Source organism: Simochromis diagramma, unplaced genomic scaffold (genome assembly GCF_900408965.1).
Source record: "Simochromis diagramma unplaced genomic scaffold, fSimDia1.1 OVJJ01000481.1, whole genome shotgun sequence".
In the NCBI taxonomy this organism is placed as follows: Eukaryota; Metazoa; Chordata; class Actinopteri; order Cichliformes; family Cichlidae; genus Simochromis; species Simochromis diagramma.
Window position 1 is genome coordinate 1,266,419 of NW_024386898.1, and position 27,488 is coordinate 1,293,906.

The 27,488-nt window shown below is 44.2% G+C and overlaps 2 protein-coding genes and 1 non-coding gene across 6 annotated transcripts in view; all 3 read right to left on the bottom strand.

Annotated features, from left to right (window-relative positions):
• Positions 1-569: 569 nt before the first annotated feature.
• On the bottom strand, positions 570-2,371 carry tomm20a (translocase of outer mitochondrial membrane 20). The gene is made up of 5 exons (XM_040034390.1): positions 2,161-2,371; positions 1,813-1,859; positions 1,642-1,723; positions 1,314-1,456; positions 570-1,066 (listed from the first exon to the last, which is right to left on the bottom strand). Exons 1-5 carry the CDS (start codon positions 2,282-2,284, stop codon positions 1,022-1,024), a joined length of 441 nt encoding a protein of 146 aa, XP_039890324.1. The 5' UTR covers positions 2,285-2,371; the 3' UTR covers positions 570-1,021.
• LOC120735292 lies at positions 1,143-1,279 on the bottom strand. The gene has a single exon (XR_005696213.1). It is a non-coding gene; the product is annotated as a small nucleolar RNA SNORA14 (small nucleolar RNA).
• Positions 2,372-3,961: 1,590 nt separating the features above from the next.
• Positions 3,962-27,488, bottom strand: part of arid4b (AT-rich interaction domain 4B) — a 38,443-nt gene continuing 14,916 nt past the window's right edge. For 3 of the 4 annotated variants that reach the window (XM_040034379.1, XM_040034381.1, XM_040034380.1), the window contains exons 4-24: positions 24,315-24,380; positions 23,885-23,975; positions 20,685-20,764; positions 20,449-20,540; positions 18,359-18,500; positions 17,089-17,168; positions 14,698-14,774; positions 13,888-14,036; positions 13,711-13,783; positions 13,431-13,525; positions 13,238-13,335; positions 12,857-13,055; positions 12,515-12,720; positions 10,127-10,309; positions 8,973-9,057; positions 8,679-8,874; positions 7,335-8,552; positions 7,067-7,177; positions 6,651-6,875; positions 6,420-6,566; positions 3,962-6,267 (exon numbers count right to left, since the gene is read on the bottom strand). In XM_040034379.1, the coding sequence (XP_039890313.1) occupies positions 6,116-6,267; positions 6,420-6,566; positions 6,651-6,875; positions 7,067-7,177; positions 7,335-8,552; positions 8,679-8,874; positions 8,973-9,057; positions 10,127-10,309; positions 12,515-12,720; positions 12,857-13,055; positions 13,238-13,335; positions 13,431-13,525; positions 13,711-13,783; positions 13,888-14,036; positions 14,698-14,774; positions 17,089-17,168; positions 18,359-18,500; positions 20,449-20,540; positions 20,685-20,764; positions 23,885-23,975; positions 24,315-24,380 (3,765 nt within the window). In that variant the 3' untranslated portion in view covers positions 3,962-6,115. The remainder of the gene's footprint in view (positions 6,268-6,419; positions 6,567-6,650; positions 6,876-7,066; positions 7,178-7,334; positions 8,553-8,678; positions 8,875-8,972; positions 9,058-10,126; positions 10,310-12,514; positions 12,721-12,856; positions 13,056-13,237; positions 13,336-13,430; positions 13,526-13,710; positions 13,784-13,887; positions 14,037-14,697; positions 14,775-17,088; positions 17,169-18,358; positions 18,501-20,448; positions 20,541-20,684; positions 20,765-23,884; positions 23,976-24,314; positions 24,381-27,488) is intronic. The other variant, XM_040034382.1, reaches the window with a different exon arrangement.

A 27,488-nucleotide genomic window follows, 5' to 3' on the forward strand; every position in this document is an offset into this window, starting at 1 on the left:
TTTTTCCCCCCTACTCTTGTTTCCTGGCAAAACTTGAGGCCTGGGCTGCTCTGGCCAGAGCCCTTAAAAAGAAAGAAAAAAACAGCTGCAGAGAGGGATAAAAATAATTACAGCTCTATTTGTCTTCCAAGAGACACACATCCAAGCAGACCCACTCCCTTCCCCTACAAGCTGCTCCAGTTTTATATTCCTGCACACACAATAAAGACATTGTGGTTCATTGGACTCGTACAAGATGAGGTTTCAGCATTCTGGCTGGAAACAAATACTCTCACGATAGCAATTTAACCCCATTTCAGCAGCATCTGTTTTATTACTAATATCAGCAATTCACAGATCTTTTGTTTTGCACCTACATGGATGGGATAAGTACAATAGGTTGGCTCACTCCCCTCCATGTTCATTAATATTTATTGATACAAACATACTTGTCCCCAATTCCTGCACACCCTTTATTTGAGGGGGAAAGTGAAAGTGCCCTTGCTCCATATTTCAGAACTAAATGCTTCAGGTTTTCCTGTGCATTGCTACTGCCATCTACTGGCAAGTGGACAATCAAAAAGTCAACACATGTTATCATGTTTTATTGTAGTATTACACAGACACAAAAAACAAAAACCCAGGTGAAAGACTGGAATGCTTTTGTTTTGTTTTTTAAAAAGTACATTTTAATTAACCTGCAAAACCATTTATATAAACATTACACCACAAGCAAGTGTTCTGTAGACAGACTCACTTCAGTCCAAGTCACAAACAGAACAAACCGTCTACATACTTAGGTTGCACTTTAAATACAAACAAATGGCTACATAATAACCGATATGTTGGAAAGGAGGAATGCATTTCGATAAATGTAACCTGGCAGACGTTCATCCACCTCAAAGTGCTGTGATGGAGGGAAATTCATCTCAACCGATGGCCAGTGAAGCTCAGAATTCGCAAGCAACTGAACCGTGCAGCAGTGATAGTGTCTAAAACCCCCCTTCCCTCATAGATTTCCATCTCATTCACACACATACGTTCATTCGACGTCATCTTCTGCTAAAGACTGAGTGCCGATGAGTCGCTGAAAGAGAGGAAGAAAATATCTTTCAGAGATTACCCATTACAGAAAGGCAAATCAGTTACACGGGCCGTTAAGTATTTTTGTCTTAGAGGTGAAATAACCGAGAGCTACTGACACACAGCTCTCAGCTTTGGATGATTCTAAGGTTTATTCTTGCACCCTTTCTTGTCCCAGAAATCACAAATGGCAACTGGGGGGTTTTCAAGGATGCTAAACAAAAAAACAAGGAGATGCAGGTAACTCTCACCTGGCTGATGCTGGGTAGTCTGGTGAGCAACATTTGGAAGACTGGAGCAGGCAGCGTCTGCTGAAGCACCTGAAGTAGCTGCTGAGGTTGACCACATACTGCAATGGCATTGGTCAGGTGGTCTACACCTTTGTCAAATTCACCTGGGTTAGGGAAGAAACGGGTTTACAGACCACATAAAAAACAAGCATTAAAAATTTATCAGGGCTTAAAACTTTGTAGAGAGTCACTACACCAGTGTAGCCACAGTTACAGTGATATGAGTGGTGTGCGTCTTGCGCATGCTGCAAGCTTCCATGTGTTTTCTGTGAATGAACATGTGGCTGACCTTGTGCTAGGAGCTCCTCTGCCAGCTGGATTTCCTCCAAGAAGAATTTCTGGACAGCTTCTTCGTCCTTCAAGTTCGGCAGCTTCAAAGTCAAGTTAATAAACAAAAAACAAATGTAAGCTTCAACTAAACAAAATGAGACAAGAATCGATTATTTTCTACATGTCCTACCTTTGTAAGCCCAGTCTTCTCACTGGAAACCTTTTGCTTTCGTCGACCTGTGAGAGAGAAGTGGGTTTTTAAGACCATGCTGCATGTTTAGTTTGCTGTTGTACAACACGGAAAACACGAGGGAATACGTTTGCTAGCTGTTGCTTGTAGCATGCTTTTTCTTCTTCTGCAGCTGAGGGACATAATATTAGAGTAAATGTTACCATAGTCGGAGCTTTGAAGACTACAGAAAATACGCAGTCTCGATTAGTTTCCAGAAGCTTTGAGTGTTTTTCTTAACGTCCTCGCGGTCACATGGAGGCTAACGTGCTACGATGCTAAGTTTACGCCGTTGACCTGCACACTTACGCTCACGTAACTTTTCCTTGAAACGGGGGTCACTCCGCCGCTTCCTGTCAAAGTAAACACAGTATGCGATGAAAAGAGCACCACACACCCCGGCGACCAGCGCGCTCGTCCTGCCGCTCAACATTTCTCAAACTACTTATGAACAGCCACGCTCGCCGCTGACTAGCAGCTAGCACGCTGCTGAGGAAGTGTGCCAGGAAGTACGTAGTGATGACGTAGACGAAGGCGGGAAATGTGACCCAAATTACCCCAAAATATCTGAGTTAGCAACAAACAAGCTCAAACTAAGGAAATAAAACATCCACTAATAACCATAGACTGTATAATATTTTATATACTGCCTGTGATAATTAGCAAAGGCAAATATAAATAACGCACAAAGATTAGTTGCTTTTAACCATCATTAATCTGGTTAATAATCTGTACTTTACCAAAATTAATGTATAATGTAGTTAAATTACCAATAATAATCTGTCGAATAATTTGTTTGGCCACATTTCGCCCCTTAGCACTTTTACCCAGCCATGCTTTAAATTAAAATCAAAATGATGAAGAATAATATTTAAGATATAAATATTATAAATACATAATATAATAATAATATTAATATAAATTGATAAAAAGTTAAAATGCTGCATTTAAAAAAAATAATTATGTACAAACTAACAAAAACAAGTATTTAAATTTATGGTTAAAAATGTAGTCTTTCAGTTCTAAGGTTTTACGTCTTAGATAATAATAAAAAAAAGTTTTTATTTCTTATTTATTTAACAAAAATTAGACCAAGAGGAAAAACTAAGCACACCCCTATAACAGAACCACCTCGGTGTGACCTTATCAGTTTCTCACATCTTTGTGGAGGAATTTCCACTTACTCTTTTTTATGAAGTTGCTTCAGATGGTTGAGGTTTGCCGGCATTGATTTATGCACAAATCTCTTATCATCTCACCGCAGCATTCCACTGCAGCACCTTCATCATTTTGTTTTTTTAAGCTATTCTGTTGTAGATTTGCTTCTGTGTTTGGGATCATTGTCCTGTTGCATGAACAAATTTTGGCCAAGCTTTAGCTGTCGGACAGATGGCCTCACATTTGGCTCTAGAATACTTTGGTATACAGAGGTCTTTGTGGTCGACTAACTGCAACATGCCCACGTCCTGTAGCTGCAAAACAAGCCCTAATCATCACCCCTCCACCAGCCACCATGCTTGACAATTAGTATGAGGGGGTTTGTGCTGATGTGTAGTTTGGTTTATAACAAACATGGTGCTGGGTATTATGGTCTGATGTATCTACTTTGGTCTTGTCTGCTCTGAGGGCATTGTTCCAGAAGTCTTGTGGTTTGTTCAGATGCACATTTTTAAACCAACACTGCTGCCATGTTCTTTTTGGGGAGGAAAGACTTTCTCTGGAGACAAAACACATGATACTTGTCCAGTCTTTTTCTAATTGTGCTGTCATAAACCTCGGGTGAATTTCCTGGGATGCCCACTCTAGTAGTTTTTATCTTTCTCGCTGTAGAGCGATTGGCTTCATATTGTTTGGACGCTGCCTTAAAAGCCTTTCCAAATTGACGGGCAGGTTCCCCAAGATGATTGCTGGTGTCTTTCCTCGTTGCCGTTATGCTAACACACCGCTGAATGCTGCAGACTGGCAAACTGCCAAAACCTCTGCTTTGATAGAAGTGATTACAGTTGCTGGTCATCACTGAATTATATAATAACAGAGACGTGTCTGAGTAAAGTGCTTCAAAGACTTGACTAAAGTTACTTTCCACCACTGATGCAAGAGACACACCGAGTACTTCACAAACTATGGCATTTATTTCAAACAGAGGCTTCTGCTTTGCTTACATTTTTACAATAAATTACACAATGACCATCCTCAGATGAGCCTAATAAATACTATTGAGCATTTTTCAATAAGCTCCGTTACTTTCTGTTGATCTATGACACAGACTTTTTCCTGTATACAAGTTCATACAGTTTTAGCTTTAGGCCATGTACAGGTTGGAAAATAGTTCAGCCGCATCCAAAAACCACCATTCTTCTCTCACAAGCACAAGCTATAGAAAAACAAAAGACACAAAGAAAAACTGGATAAAAACTAAAGCAAACATGAAATTAGATAAAGACTCAAAACTGATGAGAAAGGGAGAACAGAACAACATTAAATGAGCTCAAATAAACAGAACAAGAAAGAGGACAAAAAAACAAAAACGGAACATGCTGCAACCCTCAGTTATTTACACTCAAACTACAGTTAAAACCATAAAACTGTCTGTACAGAAAAGTACATGTTATTAACAGTGCAAGATATTAAATAGCTCGACTCAAAACACTTCTCAATATACAAATTTATAACAAAAGCATACAGTTACATACAAGTGCCGAACAAAATGTAACTTCCGGTTATCATACAGTAGGGGGGTCTATACAAAGGAAACACTGGAGATGTCTTCAGAAATGTATACATGTACGTCACCTTATCATATAAATGCACATTTACAATATCTCTACCTTTATTCTGGTCATAGTACAAGAAACAGAGTCAAACTTTTTTTTTCTTTTCTTTTGGTAGGGATGAGTGTGAGAAGCAGGCATGTCATGCCAATAAAGTATGCGTCATTTCGATGAAGTGAAAATGTACTTAATTAAATAAATTCATGTAGATGGAAACACTGAAAACGTGGAGTTCGGCTTTGATTGTGTGTGTTCTGACTTTTGACTCGATCCGGTTGCAGATATGCAACATCAACATCAGTGAAGCTGATGCAACTGAAGTGGGGGGATTGAAAACAAAATGGAGGATGGAAACATAATGAAAAAAAGCAGATGGGCTTTTAAAAAGGCTGATGAACTGATTTAATGCATCCGTTGCATTCGCCAACCTCCATCATTGCACATTTTAGACTGTTATCTCAACAGTAATCTGTGGATGAGTATTCAGTAGTAGATTTGCAGGTGATCCAACACAGGAGCTCTGCTTTTACAATTACCGTAATAATCCTAATACACTGATAACATCCCGTCGTTACCTGCCAAGACTTAGCCCTTCACTGCCCGCTCACTCGCTCACTCACAGCGTTCTGCAGTCTTTTATATGGGACACGTTGTTCCAGCTAACGCTCTGATCTAAGAGGAGGATCAGGAAAAGAAAGTACTGTCCTTTTCTCAAAGTGCCCCCGCGGAGAACAACAATAAACAAGAAAAAAAAAAAAAAAAGGCACTACAGTATCATTCCTTATGATCCACTGAGGCCATCAGCGGACATACGATGGTGCTGAAACCTTATCCATCACCACCTACTTGATTCAGACCATGTACAGGAGCGATTGCCTGAACATGGGGAGGGCAACCCCATCCACATGAAGGTCCTTTTTATTTTTCTTTGTGTTTTTTTTAATGAAACAGAGAGAAACATAGCAAAGTTACCTTTCCTATGCCCTTAATGCCAATGTGGCAGCGTCTCTCCTCCAGATTTCCAGAAATAACATGGCGAGCGCCATGTTGGGCTACGAGGACAGATGACAGATGGTCTTCACTGGAAATCATCCCTTTGCAATACAACTTTATCAAATGGAAACAATTATTGCTTGCAAAAACAATTATTTTAAATGTTCAATTAAGTAAAGCACAAAAGTCAAATCTGTATATATGTTGGGTTTGGTTTTTTTGGACAAATTTCACCCGCCCCACCCCTACACAATCGTCATAAAAGTGCACTTAAGTGCCATTAGCTTGCCGAGAAAACAGTTGTCAGTAAAAAATAGTGCTTGTTTCTTCTCTTTTGTTTTGTTTTTTCGTGGTTTTTTTTGTCTCTGGTCTGGTTTTTGTGCCCCGTAGTTACAGTATGTGGGTCGACTTTTTCATCCTGTTGAAAGGGAATCGGGGCGCTGACCCCAGGGTGCTGGTTAAGTGCTTCGTGCGGTGTGGCTCCTTGCTGGGTCGTCCTGTCACCTGCACTCCACTGAAACCCCGGAGTTCTGAGATGAGGACGATGAGGATGATACCGGAGGGTCTGCCAGCGTCAGCATGACTGCCGCTGTGAGCGAGCTGGAGGACGGTGAGGAGGAGGAGGATGATGAGGAGGAAGCGGCCACTGTGCCTGCAGAGCAGAAGCAGTGATTGGTTAAGCTGATTAAAAAAAAAAAAAGATGCGACAGTGACTTCCTGTTTTACTCCTCTTGCTTTAATGGTGAACCAAATTTAGTAAATAACATGCTAGTTATTATTCCAGGCAATAAAGAGCTGACTCACTTTCTCGTTCCTTCTTCTTCATGCGTTTTCGTCGTCTGTCGATAGAGGCGACCTCAGACTTGAGGGAGAGGTAGTGATTCCTGATGTCCTGAAGTTTCTCCTGAAGAAACGAGATCCTCTCCAGGCTGGTCATCTTCTCCAGATCAGCTGAGAGGACCCAAAATGAAAGGATAGGTTCACAAGAAGCACTAAAGAGCTGACAAGCATAAACCAAATGGGTTGGATACTCACACATCTGGAAACTCCACTTGTACACCCGCGGCGATCTTCCGTGGTTATCCCGGTGCTGTGCATGGTCTGCATCACCCTGCTTGTGGTATTTATGGCTCGAAGGGGGAGATCGCCCGTGACATTTGGGCGAAGTGGCAGCCTTCAGCTCCGATGGGTTGTTTTTAGAGGCAGTTGATTTGGCAGTGCCCTCAACAACAGACTGGTCCTCGCTGTCACTGCTGTTGGCTGAAGAAAAAGAGGAAAAAGAAAGAAAATGCAGTGAACAGGAAACGCCTCATATCCTCTCCTACCTGGCATCTGTTACATGATGCCTGCAAACAGGTTAATAAATGAAACGGAGACACATGAAAGCAGTGCTGGCGCTGAAAATGAGAACGTTAGCGGGTGTCATCATTTCCACCCACAGCGCTTCTTACCTGTTTTCCTATTCTTTTTGGGAGGCACACCGAGGCTCTTGCGGTTTGGCTTGTGTTTCTTTGTTGCGCCGCCAGTCTGTGATTCTTTCTGCCGCTTCTGACTCGCAGATGCTACAAAAGAAAACAGCGAGAAGATGGTGAGGGAATAGGCGGACTGTGAAATGAGTAGTCAGCCTCTGTTTCTTTAGTATTCCATCCTGAAGAAAAATAATGAGTTGTGTCACTGAAAAATAAACCTGTTAAAATAGATTTTTGCTGCCACTCGTACCTTTGGACTTCTGTTCGCTCTCCTGCTGGCTGCTGTTGCTCAGCTCGAGGCTGCAGCTGCTGCTGCTGTTGCACGAGAGGCTGACGTCGAACACCTTCGAGGGGGAACTCGCCCCTTCGTCCTGCAGCTCTCCTCCTAGACTCTCCACCTCCACTGTGCTGCTATCTGTCTCGCTGCGCCCGCCCGTCACCTCCTCCTGTACTGGCCCTGTGGGAAGAGCGTCCGAAACCGGCTCTGAAGGCAAGGCAGCGGGTATGGATGGGGGCGGGGAGGAAGGCTGCGCTTGACCAGACTCTTCCACGGCGCTGCCTCCTCCTCCCGATGGGGACTCCGGCGTCGTCGGTGGCGTGTTGAGTACAGAGTTGCTCCCGCTGCTCGGGAACTCCCGGAGCTTCTCGGTCTCCATCTGCTCCTGCGAGGTGTCGTCCTCGCCTCTCGCTTCCTGCTCGACGCTCGGCTCTTCCATACATGAGGACACCGGTGGGGGAGGAGAGTTTGCGGCCTCCGTGTCCGAGTCAGAGAATAACTCCTTGAGAGTCTTCTTTGGCCACTGGGCCTGGATGCTGGACCACACGTCTTTTTGTCCTTTTGGGCGAACGGCGGGCCTTTCCTCTACATTCCCAGAAACTTTGGCTCTCTTTTCGGGAATCTCCCAGAAGCCTCCTTGTCGGCTGGTTTTGCTTTTCTCCTTCATTCCGTTGTACTTCTTGGTCGGTGACCCCTTGGTTTTGGGGCGGGTTCGCTCACTTTCCTCAGGCTGAGCCTCGGCCACAGCTGCACCCTCATCATCTGAACTGCTGCTAGATGAGGCCCCCCTCTCCTCTCCAGGAGCGGCTGCTCTCTCCTCCCCTCTCATCGGAGAACCCGCAGGTAGCCAGTCAGCACTCCTGGTGTTCCTGGTCTTAGCTTTGGATTGACCTTTTGGAGTCCTCTCTGCTGCGCTGTCAGCTTTCCTCTTCCTCGTGCTCGCCTCTCCCTCCGACTCTGGTTGGCTTCTGCGCTTTCCGGCATCTGGGCTCTCCACACTGACGGTGTCCTGGGCCTTTCCCGTGACAGGACAGGGTTTGGACCCTTCGGACGGGGCTCCGCCCTCCCAGCGCTCTGGAATTTGCGGTGGCTCTGGTTGGCCTTTTCTGAGACGGCTCCCTGGCTGATCCTCTTCGTTATGCTCTCCCTCCTCAGCTTCATGCTCGCTTTCATCCGTGGACACCTCGGAGGCTGAAGCAAACAGAACAAAGCTATATTAGGTTGTTAAAAAAAACAAAAAACAACACACATCAGAGTGACGCGGTCCTAATCTGCTGCAAGTGTGCATGACCACTACAGGCTAATGAGTGTTGCTACCTTGCAGGCCATTGAGGATAGAAGTAATTTCTATAGCCTTGACTGGAGACTGCTGAGGCCCTTTGTCCTCACCCTCGTCCATCTTGGAAAAGACGTCCTGGCTCAGGCCACACTTGGAGCGCGGGACACGGTTAGCGTTGGACGAAGGGCCGAGGACCTCCCTGTCATCGAGCCTCTCCAAATTGTCTTGCATTTTCTGCCAGAAGTCAACATAAGTCAGTCAGCCTTTCACTTCACGACACCAAACCGGGATTTTAAGACTTAATAAAAGTCACCGGCTCTCCAAAGTCATACCTTTATTTTTTTACGGTGCTTTATTTTTGGTACATTCTTATTGGCGGGTCGCACAATCTTGTCTGCTTTGATCCACTCATCATATCTATAAAAAAAAAAAAAAGAAAAGAAAAAGAAAGAAAGAAGAAAAAAAAAAGGAAAAAAAATCAAGTACAAAGACGAGAAAGAGTTTCATCATTTAGGACTTTGAAGAAGGAGCTGTGAAATATTCTCTCACACCACCCACCACCACACAGACGCTTCTACTGTCTGACCCCGACATATTGCTGTGACACAGTAAGCCTCAACAGCAAGAGAAGAAATCCCATGGTGTTATGTGGAAAAAAAGACACAACCTTTTTACGATGAAGAAAGAAACAAGATAGAACACCGACCACCACACAAATCATATTCAGTAGAATTCACACAATACCGAGGAAGTGGGTCGTATGAGGAGGAGGGGAGGGGGGGATGGAAGAAAAAAGTTTCACAACATCACACACAACAGACACAATGCAGAGAACATCCCACTGTCTTTTATAGAGTGCTAGAGGACCACACAACAACATTGAGACGATGAAATGCCGATTGCACTAGTTAACCTCTGTGTCATGGTACCCTAACACTCTACTCAACACTGCGTTTAACCCTGACCCGCTGGGGAGGGGGGAGAGGGTTGAGAGGTAGAGGTGAGTGTAGCAGCACTTAGGTTGGCCATTCAGTGTTAGCTCACATTCAAATATCACATTGAAGGATTGGAAGTTTTGTTTGATTGTTAAAAGACTTCAAATTGGTTAAAAAAAAGAAATAAATAAAAAAATCAGGCTGTCTGTAGATCTGTTTGAGAGACAGACAGCTGGGGGACAGACAGACAGGGGATTTTGGTCAAAACTGAGAGAGAGGAAGCTGAGGAGTGAATCCGCATCAACCCGATACTCAGTTGTGTTTCTGCCACTAGATGGCCCAGTGCTCTCCATAATCAGAGTGCTGACCATGGCACTGGTTCACACGAAGCAGAATTGTGAGGAAGGGTTACTGCTGCGGGGACACCCACGTAGGCGGTGATCCCATGAGTTAAGAGATGGATTTTTAAAAATTTGTTTTTTTGGTCTGTTTTCTTTTGAATTAGGGTGAAAATAGACGTTTAGGTGATTTCTCCCCAGGTCCTGTCTTACCTGACGTTCCAGCCACAGTAGTGCACCAGGTAGAGCACCTCTCCCCCCTCCACGTCTGCCTCTTTCACAGTGGCCTCGTACGTCTTCAGATTGCGGCCTCGCCCATACCTCACCTGCACCTTCATCCCCGGGGGGTAACACTCAAACTCCTCCCCTTCCTCCCCCTCCTGACTGCTGTCATCCCTGCAAGAAAAACAGTTCAGCACTTCCTGGCCCTAGGCTATAACACCACAAAAACCACCACCCTCACCCATCCACCCCCAACTCGCTGCCTGCTGCTATAACAAGCCTGTTTTCTAGTCTATTTGCTCCACCCTTGCCTTTCCCTGTCCCATTACAACACTACACCTTCACCTGCACAGAAACATAAGCTGCCTTAGCTCTAGTCCAGCTGCATCATTAATAGAAAAGCCAGTCAAAGAACAGTACATGAAGTGTTTCAGCAAAAAAACAAACAAAACACATCATTCTTTATTCTTTCATAGTAAAAATTAATGATAAGAAATCACACTACTGTTATGCTGTCTAACCCCCCCCACACACACACAGGGGATTCTCATTCACCCTCGTACGCACGCTGTAAAGAAACAAAGCAGCCACAAGAAGGAGCTAGAGGGAAACAATCAGGAGATATAGGGGTGGTGCAGGGGTGTCAGTAAGTGTTTTAGGCGCCAGGGGGCCTCGTGGGGTGGGTTAAGCATGGCAAAGCGCAACGGGACAGGCAACGCAGCAACTTAAAGCGAGGCTACAGCACTGAGAGGAAGCACGGCTGCGAGGTCCTAGTCGGCCCGCTGCGACAAACAACATCTACAGCACAGCACGCCTCACAGTCCCTCCCAAACTTAGCTCCTCAGAACGTGCAGACGGGCTTATTTCCAGGAGCCGACTGATTTTTAAAAACATTTCCACCCCTGATTGAAAAATAAATAAAACACACAAATATCACGTAGATTAAGACTCGGCTTGCTCAAAATGAGCACAATTCAACTGCAGTGCTCATCATTATGAGTAAAAGCCAAAAGGTCAACAGTCCAAGTGAACTTTTCAGCAAAGCCGTTGAGAAGGCTTCATCGTAAAAATAAGCACCTGTCCAGCAAGAACTCAACAATAACTCATCGATGTCTCCTACTAATGCATCGCCTTCTCGTTTAAGCTCACAGTAAGCTAGTTTCAGTGGCTACACGCCGTCTGTGCTGATGCTGGAATGAAAACATGACCCTGACACAACACCGGTCTGTTCCAGTTTACAGCCTGTAAACATCAAACAGGTTTGATATGATCAGAAAAGCTCAGATCAGATCAGCCTGCGGCTTGTCCACTGAGTGCATCTGTAAACTCGTAATCTGCAAGGACGTTGATCCCGACAAAGCCGAAGGATCAAGGAGACTTCTGACTGTCATAGAGGTCACAAGTGGTCTTCTATCAGCAGGTATCTGTGGCCACGGTTGGTATAAACTACAGATAACCTCCTCATAACGTGCAGGAATTTTGCAGTCCTTCAGTCAGACACAGAGACTCAGTAAACCAAGAGCCTGTTTTCTAGCTTTCAGCAGTCCAAACAACACAACTGTACATCTGTCACTGTGGACGTTGAACAAACAGGTCTGAGCTGGACAGACGGCGCTAATCACAGGAAGCAACAGGGAAAATGCGACTGCTGAGGCCAAACTGTACAACAATCCATTTACCAACACTCAGAGTTTTCCTCTAAAAGCATCTCAAGCACTGTATATATAAAGATATATACATATCTCACAACTGGAGGGTTAATGCATCTATGACAACATTCACACACATGGAACATTTAAATAAAGCTGAACACTGAAAGCCAAAAAGATGAGAGAAAAGACAGGAAGAGGGTGGCAGAGAGAGAGATCAGGAAAGGGCAGGAATCAAGAAGAGCACAGCCATGTTGTGCACTGAGTGAGAGAGGCTCGGCATGGTCAAACAATCCCAGCGAGCGAGAGACAGCGAGAAAGCACAGCATGACATGCCAGGTGAAAGGTAGCAGTCAGGCTTTGGTGCTCTAAGATGTCTCTGCCAGCCGATGTCGACTAAGCAACAAGGAATAATAATAGCACAAAGGGCAGTGGATAAGAGCTTAGTTAGAGGAGAGAGAGGAGAGCGCGCCTCTCTCTGGTTAGCAGGTAAGAGTATACGGCGTATTAGTACTTTTAAGGTCAGAAGGATCACTGCTCCTCATCTGCTAATGGTGTTCTAGCATCGTGCTGCCACCAAGGAAAGCAAATACCTCGAGTCCTTTTGCATTCTTATTTTGCTTTCACATGGAATAGTTTTACCATGCAGGAGCTCATGTTTGTGCCCTGACCATACGTTTTGTTTTTTAAGCAACTGTGGAGGAGGGAGCATCCCCTTCAGTGAACCTACCCAGAGTTGTCCTTGCTCTCCTGCTCCTCATCGTGCTCCTCCTTCATGTCGTCGGCTCCGAGGCGAGCCGTCGACGAGCCCTCGTCGGCGTCGGCTTTGTGCGGACCGTCCTCTTCTTCGTCATCGCCATCGTTTCCGCCCTCTTTCCCCTCGCTTTTCGATGTTTCGGATTCCGTTTTACTCGGGGTCGAATCAGGTTTCTCGTCCTGTGAGAGAAGGACGCTTTATTATTGTGAAGGTTATAGACTGAGAACCTTCACAGACATGACGCTTTATTATGAGAAACATGGGAGGTGTGCAGAAATTCATCTAAAATAACAGACAGCACTCAGGATAATGCACCTTGCAGATAACGGGCTGTGTGCTACAAGGTTCTCCGTCCACTTGGGCTTTCGGCTCTTCGGCGACTGATGACGTAGGAGCCGTTTTCCCTGCCTCCCCCTCAGGTTTCGCCTCCCCCTTGGTCCCCTGCTTCAAAGGGAGGTCCATTTTGAATGTGATGGCAGTGGAGGTGCAGTATTCCTCAAATCCGTATAAGTACCTGCGTGATGAGACATTCAACACATCCAATAAGATTTTCCAAAGTTTAATCTTACTGCTCCAAAGCGCGCGCACGCCGACACACCTGCGCCGCTCAGAGTTAATCACACAAAGATGAAAAGCAAGTCGATTGGAGGATTTTGCATTTTGAAAGCTTTCGAGCTGTGGAGTGTCTGTACGTACTTGCGGTAAGCACATTTGACGTTGTAGCCAGCAGCTGAGTTGAGCACGGGGATTCCCAAATCCTGATAGACTTGCTTCCAAACAGAACCGCTCTCAATCTGCTCAACGAGGGAGACAAAATTCAGAGAGAGTCGACACCAAACGAAACGAGAGCGACATCAAACTGCTCTCAGGGGCGGGCAGTAGCACTCACATTGTCAAAACCTCCCAGTTTGTGCACCAGCCTGTAGAGCTTGAACAGGTTGAGGTTCCTGTAGCCCAGAACTGGCCGCTTGTTAATGGGAGTCCCTGAAGAGGAGAAGCAGAAGGCATAGGTGGATGTGGTAAGAAAAGCAGCACAACATGTTTGTCTGCTGGAGAAAATTATGATTTTTCTTTTTAATAGGGAAAAAAAAAAGAAGACAAAATTCACAACCCGTCTCACAAATGAAAATAAACCTCAAACATCACACTGGTCCCTGCCCTGCTCTCACCTCTGTCTTCCATGAACTTGTAGAGTTGCTGCAGAAAGTTCTCCCTCTCCTCGGGGAACGGCTCCACCTCCTCCTGCAGACAGGAAACAAGACAGTTTGACATCTCTCTTTTTTTCTTTTTTTTTTAAATCTGGGAGGTTGTAGGATAAGAGGATAAGTGCGCTCTGCTGTCTCTACCTCCTCCTCTTCACCACTCGCATCCTCCTCCTGCTCCTCCTCTTCGTCGTCATCATCCTCTTCGCTGCTGGAACTTTCCTCTTTCACTTCTGTCTTCCAGATGCTGGGCACGACCAGCTGCCTCTGGAACTCCAGGGCTGCGTCCAGCGCTGAAAGAGCGGATTAATCGAACCTCGTAAACACTTCTTGGAGCTGTGCGTGCATCACTGCATGCTCAAAAGACACACTTATACCTTTAAAAATGTGTTCTACACTATATACAACAATAACAATAATACGCCCACATAAAAGCTACAGTATAAAAAAGACCAGGAACTCTGGAAGCATGAAAACCTGCCAGTGTTTGCACAGTGACGCACAGCAGTTGAAGCATCCAGCCACAGTGTCACAGGTGGGTTTTAGCAGTATCTAACCACCTCGGCAGATGCTTGTTTTACGCTTTTGTAACGCGGAAAATATCACAGTTGTGAGTCAACCACCTGTGAATATCAAGACGGGGACAATACAAAGCTGTATGCTAAGTGCAATTACGAGAGTACGAGCTCAGCGGTGGAAAAAAATTTGAATAAAATGAAAAATAATGTAGCACTTTTATAAAAAAAAGTTTAGTGAGGACTTTAAAAATAGACTGCAGAGTGACAGGAGCTCTCCACCGCTGCGTTCTCTCCAGAACATAAACAAAACTTCTCTGGTCTTCCACTCTGCGAGTGTTTTCTGCCAAGTGTGTCAGCGTACAGAGCTGCCCGCAGACGGCTGATAAAAGGTATGCTCTGCTGCGCACCACTTCTGTAGCACCGACTTCAAACTCACCGGGTTTGAGGCTCGCGTCAGCTTTTGGAGGGCAGCTGCTGTCGAACTCACGGACGTCCTTCTGTAGCACCATGTAACTGCAAAAAATAAATAAAAATATAGCAACTCTGATTAGAAAGTGTGGAGTAGAAAAAAAAAAAGTTTTCTTAAAACAACAAAGTCTAAACAGCTCAGAGCTCTACTGTATAGTCTTATTCATTAAAACAACCTTACAGCTGTGCGCCAATCAAAGCCTCCAAAAACCTGAGCGGTCACAGACTACTTTCTTACAGCATCCCTAAAGCGGCTGGGCACAGTCAGCTGCTGGCCATTTGGCAGACACACGGATCAGTGAAGCTTGTAAGCTGAAAGCAGTCAGAGGTTTGGCTGGTGAGCAATGTGAGGCGATTTGCTGTGGTATCTGTAGGCAGCTGAGCAGATCCAATGACTAGATTTGTCATGGAGTGAAATTTTAAAGAAACAAGTGTATAAAAGCTAAACGACCTCACACTGAGAGAACGGCTCGGTTTCCTGGCATTTCCTTAGATAATCACTACAAACACGGCACTGACAACGACACCTGTCTGTAACTCGGAGAAACCACGTGCAGGTTTGTTTAGCTGAGGTTTAAAACCCACTCACGCTCATTACACTGTCTTTTTCTGTTGCAGGTTAAAAAACACAGACAAGTTTGCAAGCTGGCTAAATGGGGAAAAAAAGTGGAAACAGGAAAGACTTGTCAGATCTGGTTACTGTAGTAACAGTGGAAACAGTAAAACCACTTCCTGACAACTCCCGCCTCACCCCTGGATCTGACTTTCCTTTCCCTCAAAATGTTTTCCAAGCCATTGTTTTTTTTTTTTGAAAGACATGTTCAATGGTTATTAGTAACAATATACAACTCTCCTGAGGAAAGCGAACACACTGACCCCGGGTGCTGTGCGGGAGAGGTCACGTGGCCTATGGATGTAAACCTTTTGTTCAAAAAACAAACCACACCAGCCTGATAATAGCTGAGAAGAGCTTGTCAGAAAAGATAAAAAGTGGAATAATAAACAGTGACAAGTGTGTGCAGAAGAATGGAAAGGCACTTGAAAGCAGTAAAAGGGCTAAAGGAAATCACGCAGCACTGCAGCGACCGAGAGGATGCACACTCAGCAATCAAATGTGCTTAAAATGTGTTTTCTTATGTCTCGCTACTACACTCTAAAAATGCTATGCGTAACAATAATGATACACATGTTGGAAATTTTGCTTCATGCATATGAGAGCAAACCGATTGGAGACGGAAACAAACTGAAAAATCTCATTACAATCATATAGATTTTCCTCCTTTCATTTGCTGTTTTTTGCAATCTCACCTGGATGCACAGTAGTGCTTTCAGCGACTTAAATCAAATAGCTGCAGAGCAGAAAGAAAAAGTACTCCAATGCGATTCCACTTGCAAACAAGACAAAAAAACCCACCACCACACAGGTTTTTCACAGGGTGCCCTCGGTCAGAGAGGAAATACTTCACAGCCGTACAACTTCCAGCTGGTCTCCGATTTATCATTCTTTATCTTATCCCTTTCATCAGCTCTACCTTTAGCCGAGTGATAAGACTTCCTGTGCTGCATATTTGTCTTCAGCCGCAGATTAAGGAGGTCACGCCGGCGACTCGCTCAGGATTCCTTTTGAAGCAAGTGTATTTAGTCATTGCGGGAATTCAAACAGACAGGAAAGTAGTCTTTGGAGCGGGCGAACAAGCGCCAGATTAATTTATGCTGAGTGTGGGCTATGTTTCTACCCACATGAAGAAAGGCTGCAGTAACACAACCGCCAGCTGAGCGCACACTCTTGACAGGACTTATTTCTTTCTTTACCACAGACAAAACAATCTGGCTGTGTGGTTCTATGCCGAGGGCAGGCTGCAGGGAAGCTACACTACCTCTCCACACCAGTAACTCACAGCCTCAGGACAAATAAAATAACAATAGGCGATGCTGCTGAGGAAAGCTGTGTGCTTGAGGCCTATATGAGCCTATATTCCTCTAATCAATGGAGATTTGAATTCATTCACCAAACACACGCACAATTACTTAGTCAAGAAATACAAATGTTATCTGACAGAGCCACAATGGCCGTACTTTACATTAGTATTAAATGGTTAGTGTGCAAATTGACTTACAAACAAAAATGAATCAAGAACAACTTATATAAATGATCAAGGGCCAGCGCAAAGCATCTGCACGCCACAGCTTTACTACCTCTTAGCGTTGTAGCCGACGAGCGGCCCAAGTTCCCTCTGTCTCACTTTTCATTGATTGCATCATAAATTATGCTGGATAAGCTACGAATAATGATTAGCGCAGAAGCAGCTTAACACAACAGAATGTAAATGTGGCTTTGGGCGAATTATTAATGACTCACAATTTTCCATCCTTGAATGAGCGCACAAAGACGTTGTCCTTCTTCACGGTCATGTCTTCGTGGCAGTCGGGGGAGATGACCTTGTTGCACAGAAACAAGAGAAAGTCAGAAAAAGGTCACGTGAGGTGGTGCTGAGGCAATAAAAAGAAGAAGAATAGGGGAGGGGTGGGGGTGTATCAGAGAATGACTTAATGACTAAAGTGGTTTCAGCAAAAGGGCACACTGATTGATTACAAAATGTGCTGCCTATGATACAAAATCAAACTAGCAGGAGAGATGAAGAGCGAGAGATGACGAAGGGTGGGCACCCGCCAGCATCATTAGCAGCTGGAGCTGAGGAGGAGGAGGACTAACGTGAGGGCTGCTACTCCTGCCGGGGTCTAACCCAAAAGAAGCAGCGCATTTCCAGCAGGCCTGCGTACACTCGGGCTCACGGGATTGGATGCTTTCACTTCAGGTCCATGACTCACGCCTGCTGTGTGATTTCGAGCTCTGTCACATACGCTCACACGTGCACGCTCGTGTCTTAGAACTTTTACATAACAAGGCCACCCAAAAGAGCCCCTGTCTATCACAGCCGCGCATCATCTGTTGCACGAGACAGCTGCCAGTGTACCTACTCCACCCCTCTGCCATATGGTTGCAGTGTAAACAATGACAGGCTACTGTGCAGTGCACTTCTCTCAACTGTCACAAGGAGGCAGCATGGAGCTCAGTCAGTAGCAAGCCAAGAACAACAAATCCTGGAGGCGGGGCCCCTGCTGACTACACAGTAAAAGGGACAGCTTTCCCCACCCTCTCCTATTCTCCCAGTTCTACTTGTAACACTTACACAAACAAACAAGGCCTGTCACTATTTCATTGTGCGCTAACGGTGACTGAGAGTTACAGCTGGGTGGATGGAAATGGATAGGCAAAGACTGAAGACATCAAACTGATGTCTGTCTGACATTTCGCACACATCATGGAAAACAAGTCGGGCGTTTTTTCTTCTGCAAAATAAGACTCGAGCTCTTTTTCGTCCTTCAAGTCGGAACATGAAGTCTGTCTGGATATGAAATGTTATTACATGCATATTACAGCATTTGATGGAAGGCAAATTCTAACACAATAACATAATCCTGCTGAGTGCTGAGGTTACATAAGCAGGCATTTTGATGAAACTGCATAATGCCGTGACTTCACTGGAAGCCCGGCAGCAGCAGCAGCCCCCGTTCCTCCACAGCGATGCTGCAGAGAGCAGCAAAGGAAGGAAAGCTTATCAGCTCACCAGAGCAGGATACCACGTAGTCTTCTTTTTGTCCCCGGTGGGAACCCCTTCCACGCAGACCACCTTGCCGAACAGGTCTTCATTCTGCCGCTGATCGCTCTCCTCCTCTTCACTGGAGGATGAGGACAACTCCTCCTCTTGACTGTGGGAGGAAGGGAGACTTTGCTCAATGGACTTCGCTACAGAACGGCACAGCGAGCATTCATATATTACACCATTTACACCATTTTACCTTCATTACACGAATTCAAGTATACCACGTGAGAGCTGCTGTTGATTTTAAAAGCCACTTAGCAAAAATGCCAAACATTCCTAAGTAATGAATCTGATTCTGAGTATTTGCTGCTTTTCTCTGTGTTATGCAATATAATATAATAAAGAGGCGCCGTGAAAAGGGAAAAAAGGGGGAGGCAGATGATTTCTGATAACCAAGGCATCATTTAACTGCTCCTCAGATTAAAAACAACACCTCCACCAGTCTCCACCTAACAATCCATCATTGTCTTATCATGTAGCACAGTGAGACATAAGGTTGCCTCTACTGATGAGCTCACTCATTAGGATCGGTGGGTAAAAAGGAGCCGGCTCGCTGTGTGCCGTCTGACAGTCTTCCTGATGCTCGGGCAGAGCCCTGACAGATAGCCTCGTCTCTGAGTGATCATGCAGGAAGCACCGAGAGGCAAACAGACCCTGCTTTTCTCTTTTTATGGCTCACGGGGCTCTGAGCACAGCTCTATGTACATATACACACACGCAGCATTTGGCACCACTCAAGAGCTGTAAATCAGCCAGGCTGCTACTATTACAACAACAACAACAACAACTAAGCTGTGAATCAAAGTCACAAAGAAAACACTAACTCTTCAATGAGGCACAGACTATTATTCATTTAGGGGGAAAAAAAGAAACGTTTTCTCCACTTGTAAAGACTGATGTTGCAGGGATTGCTTTACAGTTGTCGCTGCTTTTAAAGGCAGCAATTTAAATAAACACATTCTGAGATACACTCGCTTTTTCCTGTTGGAGGAGACGATTGATGGCACTCTTACCACCAAACAACACGGGTAACAGCTCTCCTTATGCTCCTTAAAAAACAAAGTAAAATAAGCCTTAAAGCAACCTAAAAATATCATTAATTAACAGCTCGTCTATTTCTTGGCATGGTCAGTGACTCCTTCTCTGTCGTCTGGCAAACTCACAGCTACATAAACTTATTTCCTCTGTTTCCTGTGTTTATGTTAATGCATATTTCTCCTCTCATTTAACTCAGGAGGGCAAATTAGCATGTTTTCCAACAAGTCAAACTATACACCCCCCACCCCCACCCCTTTTTTTAAACAACAACTTAAAAGCAGGCCTTGTGGCTGCTATCTTTACAGAGCAGCCAATCCCTGCAGTTCAAAAGCTGAAACACTATTAGTGCACGCTAAAGAAACAAAAGGTCCGAGGTGCTAATGTGCAGCTGGGACCGCTCCGAGTCAATATTGCATCAATGCTTAGAGTAATATTGACTGCTCTGGGCGCCATTAGCAAGAGAATAAGATTATCTAGCCAAGTGTCCTCTTTATACCAGAGAGGAGCTACGAATATACCCAGCACCAAAAAAAAAAAAAAAAAAAAAAGAAGACCCTCAGCAGTTCTTATTCCCCCGATGAAAACTGTGTCGTCTCCCAGGAGCAGGGACATCAGAGCATAAAACACTCACTGCAACATTAGACTCAAAGCAGGGAAAATTAAATAAATAATTTTTAAAAAAGAGATAACGTTCAGCAGGACTGTGCCACGCTCATTCTGCCTCTCCAGCATGCATGCGCACACACTCAGGGAGCCCGCTATGATTAAGGAGCTGGAGGAGGCGAGCAGGCTCTCTCTCCTTCCAGGCCTCGGGGGCTCTTTATGAGGGGATGGAGATGAGAGTAAATCTTTCATTTCAACTGCTGTCAGCACACTTAGAGCAGGGCGAGCCTGTTTCTGATGGCGGAGGATCGGAACAGAAAATACCTTCCCACTGGCATCACAGGCCTCTGATAAAATGAAGCTAAATATGAGCGCTGCGGGATTGAGCACAGAGACCCGTGGACGATACTCACATCGGGTTTGATCGCCGACCGCGGTTCCCCTTCTTGCCGATGACGGGTGTGCCGAAGTGCTCGGGGTTGGTGAGAGGGAGTCGGTCAAGTGTCTGCGGTGGAGAGAACACAACCAGAAAAAAAGGTTTACCCTCTATTCGCACACTTATAAATGGATTTATACACAAAATGAGCTTCATTTCCCCAGAAAGCAGAGATGAGGCTGTTATGGGACTGAGGGGCAGTGCGATACTTGCCTCGCTCTCCGCAAAGTGACGCGCTCCTTTCAGGCAGAGGGAGGAACGCCTCAGGGTCTTCTCATCGCCGTCATCAAACACTGCGGAGATAAAAGACCAACTATCAGACTGCGAGCCCACCGGTACCCCCGCGCCCACACAAAAACAAACTCAAGCACAGACAGACTCCTGCCTCAGTTACAAAATGCCATCGCGCCTCAGATATACTGCAAACAAATGATGCTTGTCTTTTAAGGCTCATACGTTCTCCAGCAGGCAGCCACGGTTACTTTCAGCTCACAGATTTACTCGAGCTTCAAGGACCCTCTGCTACACAGAGCTGAGTAAACAGCAAAATAAAGACGTGAGGAGAAGCGTCTCAATTTAATTCATATCTCTCTGATATTTTATCCATAAATGAGCAGCCATTTGTAAAATGCGCTCACACGTGAAACAGCACTAAATCTAACATTAAATGTAATAATAATGACCTCAAGGACTCTTAAAACAGTCTCTTGGATCGCAAAGACAAACCCTGGGTTGTTCATTGTTCAAACGTACTTGTAGACAACAATGAGGGGAACACTTGAGGTAACTTCAACAGTGAGTTATGTTTTTGTTTTCCCCACCAGCGAATGAAAAGAATGAAAATGTGCCGAGATGAGTGTTTTCAAGGCGCAGAAAACCCCCACGGGTGCTCTTAAGTGATGAGCAGCTGCCGAGAGACTGGAAAGCTTTGCAGCAAGTCTATATGCTGTGTACTCTGGATTATCCAACAATGTAACTGTGTGCTCTTGACAGACTCGCAATTACAAACTGTGGGCACAAAAAAACAAAAACAAACCCCAACACCAAATCTGTTCAATTAGAAGCTAAAATGTGGGATTTTTGAGGTTCTCACCACCCTGTCATATTTATTTTGAACTTTTTATAGAGCAAATGATTGATATCACACTTCATCCCCCTACATGTAGCATCACCAGCATTTCTCACTTGCTATCTTGTGTTATATTACAGTGATTCCCGTCTTTTTGGCACACAGTGTTCTTCTGGTTGAGCTCCAAAACCCTCAGCATGACACCACTGGACATCCAGATGTGTTCATTTGACTGTATTTGAAATCACTGGTGTTAAGATTAGTTTAAACTTCATGCATTCACACATGGATACTCTAAATTATCCATTGTTTTAGCTAACTATATACTAATTGCTAATAAGACACTTTTGGTTTCCGCTATTTAGCCAAATACACCCACTGGCCACTTCATCATCTGTTAAAGTGCTCATTAATGCTAGTACGTAATAGGGCTGCCACGATTAGTCGACTAGTCACGATTACGTCGACTATCAAAATCGTCGATGACTGATTTAATAGACGCGTCGTTTGAAGCTTTGTAAGATCACAAAAGACGCAGAAGTAGCAGGATTTAAGAGTGTAATAACGGACTGAAACAGAAGATGGCAGCACTGCATGTCCAAGGATGCCAGCTGCCGTTAAACCCCGAAGAAGAAGAAGCTGTGTCCCAGAATTCATAGCGCGGCCCAGCTCAGTTTCCAACAATGGCGACAGCTAGTTAGTTTTAATATTACTCTTATTATTCTTTCTGGGTCACAAAATAAACGTTTAACATATTTTCAGGCGAGAATGTAGCTGTGTAAACCTCAAATATCTGCTCAGTTTATCAAGACATCACATATTTTCAAAAGCGCTCCGACGTTTTCGGAGACGTCTGTTACCCACTAGCTCGATAGCTAGCCCGGGGCAAGGCTCACTAGAGCCCGTGAGAACACCGGACTCCCGGCAAATCGTTTTCAAACCCCCCGCGGTCTTTCGCTACTCAGGTTAAACATATTTAAGTCACTTAGATAACTTCAAAATGTTATTGTTTGGCTTTTTGTAGTATTTTATTTGTTCCTGAGTAAATCGGTTTGGCTGAGATTAAAGTTCAAGTTTTACACAGCTGAATAAATGTCAAGCAGACAGCTGATTATCAGAAGTGTGAGATGCTCGAGAATTTACTCCGGTGTCCTGTTATATTTTAGATAGCAAGGAGTTTATTAAACTTCACCGAAACAATCTGCAAATTTCATTAAAATGTAATAAACTAGCATGTCTTTATTTTTAGTTAGCACATACCTTAAACACTTAAAGCTGTAAAGTAATGATAGTTATATAAGAGCAGATGCTGCTGGTGCAATAAGCTGTACGTTTTACATCCAATGGATGATGATCTGATTAGTCGACTAATCGCAAAAATAATCGGTGACTAGTCGACTATCAAAATAATCGTTTGTGGCAGCCCTAGTACATAATCAGGCAATAACATGACAGCAGCTCGACATGGTCAAGATGACCTGCCGTTCAAACTGAGCATCAGAACGAAAAGGTGACTGGGATTTTCCCATATAACCATCTCTAAGGTTTACAGAGAACGATCTGAAAAAGAGAAAAGATCCCAGGAGGCACAGTTCTCTGGGGGAAAGTGTCTTGTTGATGTCAGAGGTCAGAGGAGAATGGTCAGACTGCTTCAAGCTGATAGCAAGGCAACCAAGGGACATCAAACCCTGAAGCAGATTTGCTACAGCAGCAGAAGACCACACCGGGTGTCACTCCTGCCAACTAAGAACAGGAAACTAAGCCTACAGTTCACACAGGGTCACCAACCAGTGTAAACAACATGAAAGCATGGGGAAATGGAGAATCCCATCATGGATGTGCAGCTGACGCCATCATGTAAATATGGACCAAAATCTCTAAGCGATGTTTCCAAAAACTTGTTGAATTAAGGCAGTTCAGAAAGCAAAAGTAGGTCCAGCCCAGTATTTGTCCTGTGGTTTCTTAGTGTAGTGGTTTACACACTGGCCTAATGGTCCCAGCAGGAGACTCAAATCCCACTGGGGATGCGTCAGGAAGGGCATAAGGTGTAAAATAAATAATTCGTTTTCAAATGAAATATGTGGAGCTACCTGCTGAGGTGAATAAGAGAGCAGCCAAAAGTATCAGCACAGTTAATCTTTCCATGCACACATTCAAAACTGCAGAGGCACCACTGGTTGACGATCCCCTTATTTAATATGTTGACTAAAATTCTCAAAGTTGTAGCAACTTCGCAGTCCAAGAAACACAAATCAGCATGCAGGATTTTCTGTCAGTGCAAACATGTTTTTTAGGAAGAGTGTGAGAGGAAGGAGGCAAGGCAGACAGCTTGTTATTGACTTACCAACTGTATATATACTAGCATCGGTCAGCTTATTGATTGTGGCTTCTTGGTAAACTCCATCCTGATTCTTCACCTCCACAACAGCACCCACCTGTGGGACGGATACACTGCTGTTATTCTGCCAGTCAGTGCACTAATTATTATTATATTGTGGTGATAAATCTAAATGATGTCTTTTCAAGTAATGAGAAGATGATACTGCTGCTACATAAACCCTTAATTTAGTGAAATTAAATTGCAAAGCTAATGCTTTGCTGCCCCGTGCGCTTTTATGCAAAGGGAGGGTGAAGTGTAGCTTAGATACAAACAGGAGTGAAGCTAAAAATAAATAAATAAAATAAAATAAGGAGTCTTAAATTCAGACAGGAGGGATTCATGACTAATACTGAATAATAATAATAATAATAGGTCTCCATCTTTCCTGCCTTACCTTTAGAGGTCCTTTGATGTTTTCATCGTGAACCTCAGCTGTGGTCAGATCTGTTTTAAAGGTCACCTGGGGAAGGTGGGAGGCAACAGTAGAGTAGAATCAGTAACAGCATAAACAAAACAATTACCTAAAGATCTGACCGGATCACACCAATCATCCTCCTTACACAGGCAGCAAGTCTCTCCTAATACTGCAGGACTTTTACACAATGACTGAACCCTCAGTTGATGCCGAACAACTGACCATCCCCCGCTCTCTACATCTGCAACGTCCACCCCCTAAGTGAGCCACGGCAGATCATAATCTGATCACGCTGTGGTAATCTTGTATCTGCATGGCAACCTGGCATTACTGTGAGACAGAAAAGGCCACAAGGCAGGCACACACGCACTTAAGAGCCATCTACTGCCACGTCTTTTCCAGAGAGCATGTGCAAAAGTTTGAAAGCAGCCAGAAGTGCAGGATCTTTTTAGTAGATGTGGGCAGATGGATCCAAATATCAACAGTATCGATACCAACACTAGTATTGGTATCAGATCGATATTAATGTGATAGCATCAATACTTGAAAGTGATCTATTTAACAATGAATAGATCACTATTGATCACTATGGATCACTTTTTTTGGAAATGGAAAAATGGATGAAATGCACACTGCTCTCCCCAATATAAGCTGCCTTTACAGGTTAGGAAGTATCAGGATTGATATTGGCATTGGCAATACTGGCCCTGTGTTTACTTGGTATTGGATCAATACCAAAATTTGCAGAATTGCACAGCGTTACTGTTTATTACCGCAAACCTCCTCCCTGCTTTGTACATCCAAATGCTCATGTGCTTCCTTCTGTTTCCGGAGGGAAATTAAAGCAATTTGTTGAGAGCATATGCACAAAAAAAATTGTAACATAATTATAATGGAAAACTGGCATCACTTTTATTGACTGTGATTCAGTTTAGAATAAGTTGCCGTACAGAGGAGAGAACGGGGGCTAAAAAAAAAAAAAAAAAAAGTTAAGCACCTCATCCCAGAAAACAAGCCTGCGGGTAACAAATTCAGACAATGCTCGAGTCAGTTTCAAATATAACAACAGCAGAAGCAGCAATCAAGGTCTCGCTGTGAATGCACAATCAAGACAATGAATGAAAGAAATGCATACTGTAAGATTGTCAGGTAATAAAATAGGGGGGCAAATAAAAAGCTTCCTCGGGTAGCATTTCATCAGTTATGGAGATAATAACATTCCCGACTGGGGGAATAAAGGAATCCCTTTCTTCTCTGGGGATGGCAAGAAGCTCGACTCCCCCCAGACTTTAGGTAGGGTGACTCCCGCTGTCCGAGGCCTCGGCTTCAATAACGGCAGAGCGCTCTGACGACTTCCTAACTGCGAGCCGTACACACGGCGCAGCCACTTAGGCTTGATAACAAATATTGGAATAAGATATGAAACCATATTTCTGATACAACAGAGCCTCGGCGCAGCAATTTTATGCTGTGAACAGATTTATGAGGAGCCAGTAGTCCTTCATGCTCCGTTTTCTCCCAGCAGGAAACGAGAGCTGTGAGAAGTGACTGCTTTATTCAAGCAAAGGTGGATTCTGTGGCCATAAACAGCTAAAAGGATGTGACACAGTAATAAAGCCCTCCACTGTTCTGATTTTTACATGTTGTTTATTTCAACATTTATTATTTATGCTGAAAAAGATATGTTTCGAGAGTACACACCTTCACCATTTGTGCCTTTATAAATCTGCTTTTCTTCACCTCACATGTTCGCATCTATTTAATCGACTTTCCCTCCATTACAACTGCCTCGAAGTATTGCTTCGTGCCACACAGCAGGAGCACAGATTAACAGGACAATGACATCAATATTTACCTCCAAAAGTCAAACACCTGGCTGTTTAAATAAGGAAAACCCACATAAATATTTAATCTACAGTAACCTAATCTGAAGCCTAGAAATAGTGTCATTTAAAAAAAAAAGGGGGGGGGGGGGGGGGGATAAATAGATAAAAGAGCAATGGTGAAGCTTTCTGGTGCCTTTTTTGCTAAAGCGACATAACCACAAGGATAAAACTGCAGACTTTGTGAGGCACCTCAAATGCACAGAAGTGGAATTTTAATCAGTTTTAGGAAGGTTAGGTTACATCATGAGTGGCATTCACACGACTGAGTTAGTCAGCACTTGTTTGAGCGTGACATTTCTGAAACAGCGCCATCCTAAAGAGGAGTGGGCTTTCTCTCAGTGTGGTCTGCAAGTGCTCAAAGAACCGGGAAATGTGTTTAAGAGAAGGAGCTGGTGTTCATCTGTTCTCCACGAGTACTTCGAAGCTGTTAGTACGTGCAGCTTCATCCATTTACTCTTTAAATGAGTCAGAAGAACCTCACAACGAGATTTCACAATTGCTTCATTTGAGACACTCTTTTGTTTGCATGCATATAAAAATACGACAAAGACTTATATATAAATACTCAGCATTAGTCCTAACTGAACGCGTGTGCTTCGCTTCTGCAGTGATTGATACTAACATGGTGTTAATCGGTGTCTTACGTGTTCTCTAGCGCAGCTCAATCTTAACCACATGTTTGTTTTTTTCCTCCACTAAGCCTTAAAAATCACTCAAAAGACACCGGCGCTGTACGCTGCAAACATCGACTTTGATAAACAAGCAGACAGAGATTAATGAACCAAAGAGCTACGAAGAAATTCATTACAGCGGAATATTCAGACTCACAACAACCACGGAATAATTGCCATGTTTCAACATTTGTGTAACCGAGCTCCACATTCACATCGCAGCTACCCGGGAAAAAACAACAAACCCTACTCTCATCTAATTAGTATGGTAATTAATTTATGAGCTGAGACTGTCCTATTAGATTCATTTCAGCCGGCATCATTTAAACTAAGAACATTGCGTGGTCTACTTTGTCATGGTGTTTGTCCCCCGTCTATGAGACAAAAAGAGGACGTTATTTGATGAGTTCAGCTGGTGTGCTGGAATAGCAGAGCATCTCTGCTCTTTTGTCTCTACAGGGGGAACTACAGTGCACTGACACAGTGAAAAAGCCAGCATCCAGTCTTTGTTCCTCCCACACACTCCAGCAGAATGAGAGACAAGCGATCTGTCTCTATTGTATTATCCAGATGCTCCAGCCCCACTGGGAAATGAG

Coding starts and splice junctions, on each gene's coding strand:
- tomm20a (XM_040034390.1), bottom strand. CDS start 2,284: ATGTTGAGCGGCAGGACGAGCGCGCTGGTCGCCGGGGTGTGTGGTGCT. Junction 1,860..2,160: donor CAAGGAAAAGTTACGTGAGC/GTAAGTGTGCAG, acceptor TCTCTCTCACAG/GTCGACGAAAGCAAAAGGTT. Junction 1,067..1,313: donor GACTACCCAGCATCAGCCAG/GTGAGAGTTACC, acceptor CCTCTCTTTCAG/CGACTCATCGGCACTCAGTC.